The 6,000-nt window shown below is 36.3% G+C and overlaps 1 protein-coding gene across 1 annotated transcript in view; it reads left to right on the top strand.

Moving 5' to 3' along the window:
• Positions 1–5,787, top strand: part of LOC127658270 (ephrin-A3-like) — an 85,671-nt gene extending 79,884 nt beyond the window's left edge. Inside the window, exons 4-5 of the mRNA XM_052147470.1 lie at positions 1,178–1,255; positions 4,751–5,787. Of these exons, the coding sequence (XP_052003430.1) occupies positions 1,178–1,255; positions 4,751–4,872 (200 nt within the window). The 3' untranslated portion in view covers positions 4,873–5,787. The remainder of the gene's footprint in view (positions 1–1,177; positions 1,256–4,750) is intronic.
• Positions 5,788–6,000: the final 213 nt, after the last annotated feature.

Consider the following 6,000-nt stretch of genomic DNA (forward strand, 5'->3'; position numbering starts at 1 on the left):
GAGCATACTGTGTGCTATCTTAACCTCTGCCCTCTATCTTGGAGTCTTTGAGTTCTTGTGTCAAGATGAATCTAGTAGTCCTGCACAGTCTGGTCTGAACTCCACTGCCTTGAGTGAAGAGAGCTAGACAATGCAGCTGTATGTGGCCTGAACTGAACTGGGAACAGTGACTATACCCTCCCACTGGCCATGACATGGGAGAGCTTGCAAATTAATTTTGGCCTTTGAGTGCATCTATAAGATCCTACAGACAGAGCAAAATTACTTGGGTGAATTTACTTAGAATTAATTGTGTCCACTTGTAGCAACATTAAATTGCACATGCAATTGGCATTGTCTTTGCAAGAATTAATTATGCAAATCTGAAAACTTTTGTGCTGATTGCAATTTGCATGTCACAATTCCTGACCTTCTGGGTCGGTTCTAAGCACTAGGTTGTGGAGGATGCATGCAGTTGACTACTGTGATATGGCATACTTTATTGGGACTGTAAAACATCACTCCACCACTACGATCCAGACACCTGAAACGGCTCTTTCAAATCTTTAAAACTAAAGTGTGCACGACTACATCTCACATCTGGATATATGCACAGTCATAGCGCTCTTTTCCATCATTACCACTGCCATTATCAATAGAAAATATACACAAACATCTCTTTTAAATAAATGTCTATTTACCACCTGCTATCTGTGGGTGGTTGTAGTGCAACATTAATTGCACCAGGCAGGTATAGCTGATATTTTTTAGTAAGGTACAATCAAAAAAAATCTAATTTACATAATAAAGAAGGCATGTTTGCACTGAAAAAGAATGACAATGATTGATATTATTTAAATACTCACAAAGCAGCGTTATTTCAGCACATTTAGTAAGTGAATAAAGTCCCTTTCACACCAAATGCAATAAATTTTTTTATTTCTCACCATGACGTTGCGTTGCACCTGTTACTGTACTGGAGTTAAACTGATTGTTGATTAGTAGCACTGTAAAGTTGTGAGTGTGCTAACTGTGATTATTCAAGTCACTTTTGATGTGAAGGGATCATTTATAAGGAATTTGTTTCATTTTTACATTGCATTCGATGCTTAAATACAGTTCGCAGAAGTGTTGCAACTGTTAATTTCCGAATATGTGTGTGTTTGTATGTTCTGATTCTCCTTTCCTATGTTTCCAGCATCTGATTCAGATGATGAGCCCCAGCCCACTGAGCCAGACTACACTTTAAGACCTAACATCAAAATTGATGACCTCGGTGAGTTACACATAAACCCCACTTGTCCAACCAGAAAAACAACACATATACACACAGTCACACAGTCATACGTATGCATATTAATCACTGTCTATGCTGACATTTAAAGTTTCTGTACCCAGAAAAGTAACATCCAAACGCCTAAGTCATAGTTACACAACAAGTTCATAAATCATGTGTGTGCACGTGTGAGTGTATATGTATTGTCATAAATCAAATTTGATTTGCCGCAAAGAAGCTAATTCCTCTTAAGGTCATGTCATTTGAATGAACCCTAACAGTGCAAAAAACGCAGTCAATAAACAAAGCAGTTATCTGTTAAGACGCATCTTATTGCCGATGACTGGGACCAATGAAGCTGTAAGCTAAAAGGTAAATGGAGTCTGGCTACGCTGCTATACTTAGCTCGGCGTTGATTAGCCCTGTGGCTAGTGTTAGTGCTGATTAGCAGTGGGAGAAGCCTCCAGATCCCAGTCATCCTCCAAGCACATCCTACTTGCTGTGTTGCCATGTGCTCTTATTAGAAGTGAATTTGGGCAAATGTGAAACATTAATGTGTATTTTGGGTTAATTTATAGAATACAGACGTGTATTTTGGCTTGCTAATTCTTGGCTCCAGTAGCATAATTAAGTATGACCGACCATTACTGTAATAGCACTTAAATATCTGTTCAAGCTGTAGTCTACATAGGACTAATGTCATTATTAATAGTAAACAAAAATGTATTATTTTTGTGAAATTAAATAATTGTTAAAAAGTTTATATGTTTTTGTTTATATATTTTATCTTTTCAGCAAGAGACATTTTAGCACTCCTTTCTTTGCTTATTTTGGGCTTGTTTGTCAGATTAGGTTGCTTGCTATTCTGACGAGATCTAGCAATACTGCTTTTCGTACTTGCCACCACATTGACCCGACACAAGGACAGCAGCGACCACACCATTTAAATGAGAGAAAGGAAATTTATTTGACTTCAAGTGTTTTTAAGGAATAAAGAGGCATTGATTTGTTCATGTTTTTTCTAAGCATGTTTTGAGACAAATGGATGCTCTGGGTTGGAGCCACCCAACGATTTCCAATAATGGAATCTCAGTACCAGTTCTATCCCACTTGCTCTGATCGGAGGTTCAGTTTTCAAACAGGCCAGAGAGGGGAAGAGAACAACCACAAGAGGCCAGCCGGGTCTCAGAAAGCCACACATCACAGTACTGTTCCATACATCGCTGTCCAATAGACGGTTCAAAAAAAAAAACCTTCGTCCTTGCTCAGAGCTCACTGCTATTCCATTAGTATTGACCACCTTAAATGAATAAAAGTTTGCCCATGAATAGGAGTTTGCAAATTATATATTTCTAAAATGTACACAGAACTTTAGGCAAATCAAACAGTACCTGCAATATTGCCACACACTGCAAAATAAATTAAACATAAAAGAATCATTATTTTTCATTGTTTTCAGTAAAAAAAAAATTATAAATTAAATATCCTTAAAACAAGATTACCTTTTTTTAATGTATTTTTTTTTATATATACAATTTTAAGATGTATTCTTTGATAATAAATCTAATTAACTTACACTACATTGCTTAGTAAAGTAAAGTTATGTTGTTTTAATGATAAAACAACATAAAACAACATTATATTTTTAACTGGAAGACAAAATACTGATTAAGGAAATTCTTTTTCGCAGTGCATCAGTTGAATCAGTTCTAGAATGCTGCAAGTGTTTTTAAATTAGTGTTATGGATAAACAATATAAAACATTCCCTCGAGGCACTTCAATAAATTTGGATTCAGATGTCAATAGAGAACATAAGTGTGTAAATTCTCATTTTCTTTTGATTTTTAACATATTCTATACATTTACTGGAGCATTTAGCCCCATTAATGGCATTATGTTTCAAGCTACCATCAGAGGTTGTGTTAGTCTTTGTATAGAGCAACTCAATCACAAATACAAACGGAGAATAAACATAAATGCTAATTTTAGTTGGCCCTTGGGGAATAATATGAAAGAGGATCAAGATTAAGATTTGCATGGCAGTGTGCTCATACCAATCTGTTTATGTGTTTGTTTGTTTGTTTGTTTGTTTGTTTGTTTGTTTGTTTGTTTGTTTTGAAAAACAAATCATTTCCTGCTTGTGTGTATCTATATTAAATCAGATACAAAAGTCTGAATGTACTGTTACATAAGTCAACCTCATCAGATATCTTGGTCATCTTGATGTGCGCCCAATGATTGTCAAATAAACAACTCACAAAGCATTATTTGAAACACCTTGAATCAGCAGATCAATGATGAATAGCAATACAAATTCAGCCAGGTCATGTGATAGTTTGTCGGGTCTGAGTTGTGTATATTGAGTGTTGAATCCCACCAATTTTGTATTCTAGCAATTTAATAATATGTAAAACATGGCATGAATAACATCCAACAATACAAAGTCAAATGATTATTACAAGGAAGATAAACAAGAAATAGTATCTTTAATATGGCAGTTATTTTAAGAAATAATTAGCATTTTTACATGCACAGTCTTACAACATATGTGTTTATGTTATGTTTTTGAGTCTTAAAAGGCTTTCCTTTATCGGGGTATGGTCATAAACGGTTTAAGGAAAAAACCTTCTGCATTGACCATTACCTGGATTTCACTCTGCATGTACTATAAACAGCTTTATTGGCATTCTTCCCGGTTCATTCAATATGTGCAAGTGTTGTGCGCATGCCTGTTTACGTTTTGACCTTAAAAACATAGAATAAACAGATTTCAAGTCTTATGTAAATGTTGTTTTCTTTTTTTACATAATCTGATTTTTGTTAGTTATCAACATATTGCTGTGCGTGTGAAGAAAAAAAAAGTTTTAAGCAAAACTCCTCAACCCATTATTAAATCCTGTGGTAACAGCAAATATTTTGATGAAAGGTGTCTCGGTAAAAAAGGTGTTTGCACCCGGATATGTCTAAAAACCTGTAACGTCTTTTGTCATGTCCTGTAACATCATATTATTCTGTCAAAACCAAACACATATAGCATGTCTGGAGATGTTTCATGTCAGCTTATATGCGTCACACACTGTTCCTTGTAAAGATGTGTTTATGAACTTGTCTATCACAAGAACATTGTAGACACCTTCTTGCACTCATGCAGACATGAACAAACTGGTTATGTTAGTTGTCCGTCTCCAGTATTGATGAAACAGAATTCCGTAGATTTCTTCGACACACTTGGATACACTTCTCATAGCTGATAATAGTTAGATCTTAGTTCTAAGACATCTGCACCAACATCACGCACTTACACAAACAAAAACACCTACACTACATACCTGACTGAGTCACTGCATTTTATTTTTAACTCCTTCCCTTAGGACATAGTTGGTCAGAAATCAACTATACCAAGTTCATGACTTGTTACCTTAGTGAGTCAAGCCAACAATGGTGTCTAGACGTTAGCTGTTAATATTGTTTTCATTTTCTCTGTCTCTTTTTAGATGACTATGATAATCCAGAGGTTCCCAAACTGGAGAAGAGCATCAGTGGTAGCAGCCCATCCAGGGATCGCCTTCTCTTGACCGTTGCGTCACTTTTCTTCATTGCCCTCTCTGTCTCCTAGCATCCACCTCTTAACTGTCGCTACACCAACGAGGCCTTGGGGGAAGAAAGGGTCCAGGGCCAGCGTGTTTGCGAATAAAGACGTAGGAAAAAGCTGGAACACTTCAAAAGCAATGGAAGTCAACAAAAAAGAGATGATAAACTTGTTTGGAAAGATACTACAGCAGCTTGCTGAGTGTTGAGCACCAGCCCACAACTAAACAATGCTATTTATGTCTTACAATAAAAAAAAAAGACAATACTATTACAATACTATTACAGAATTGCAACATGCAATGTTGAGAGTTGTGCCATTTCGGTTACAAAAGATGTACTTTGTGCGTGCATGAGTGTTTAGGCATTTGTGCGTGACGCCGTCTGTGCAGACCTTTCCTTCACTCTGAAGGGTTGTTTGCTCCATTATCTGTGGATTGGCAGGTTTAACGTTTAAGAGCTTCTCAGATTCTGTTTGATGAGAACTAATACAGAGATATTAAGTTAACAGTTTGAAAACTCAGATTACCCTTTAGCCAAACTCGGCAGAAAAAACAAAGCCACTTTTCATGTAATGTACTTCCAAGTATTTGTTTCTCTCTCTGAGTTACTGTTACTAGAGAGATGTACAAACTGCTGGATGATCATGTAATTGCCATCAGGGATGGAACGGCAATATTCATTTGATGAGTTCAAACAAGTCTGTCATAGAAACAGATCAACTCTAAATCAATTAAAAAGAAAACAACTCTAACACTATTTTTGACTTGGCATTGACAAGGCCAAAAATCCAGTTACATCTGATTCTTATTAGAATCTATGGTGATTCCACATGAAGGCAAGGCCAGTAACAGGTGATTCGTTCTTTGAAGCAGAAAATTAAGAGAGAGAAGCAATTTTGCAAACATAAGCAGCAACACAAACACATTAAACACATGAAGAAAAACAGAAGCAAATAGCTTTTATTGTTGTTTTGTTTCCTTCTCCCTTTTGATAAAAGGTGCTCGCGTGTGTGTGCGTGTAAGTGTGTGTGCATTAGCCAAGTGATGCTGGAAAAATCTCCTCTGGATGTTCTTTGGATTTAACGACTAATACCTTAAACTGGAGATGGACACCTACACAAACACAGACACTGTACATAAAACAGATGCATTTA

Source organism: Xyrauchen texanus, chromosome 17 (genome assembly GCF_025860055.1).
Source record: "Xyrauchen texanus isolate HMW12.3.18 chromosome 17, RBS_HiC_50CHRs, whole genome shotgun sequence".
In the NCBI taxonomy this organism is placed as follows: Eukaryota; Metazoa; Chordata; class Actinopteri; order Cypriniformes; family Catostomidae; genus Xyrauchen; species Xyrauchen texanus.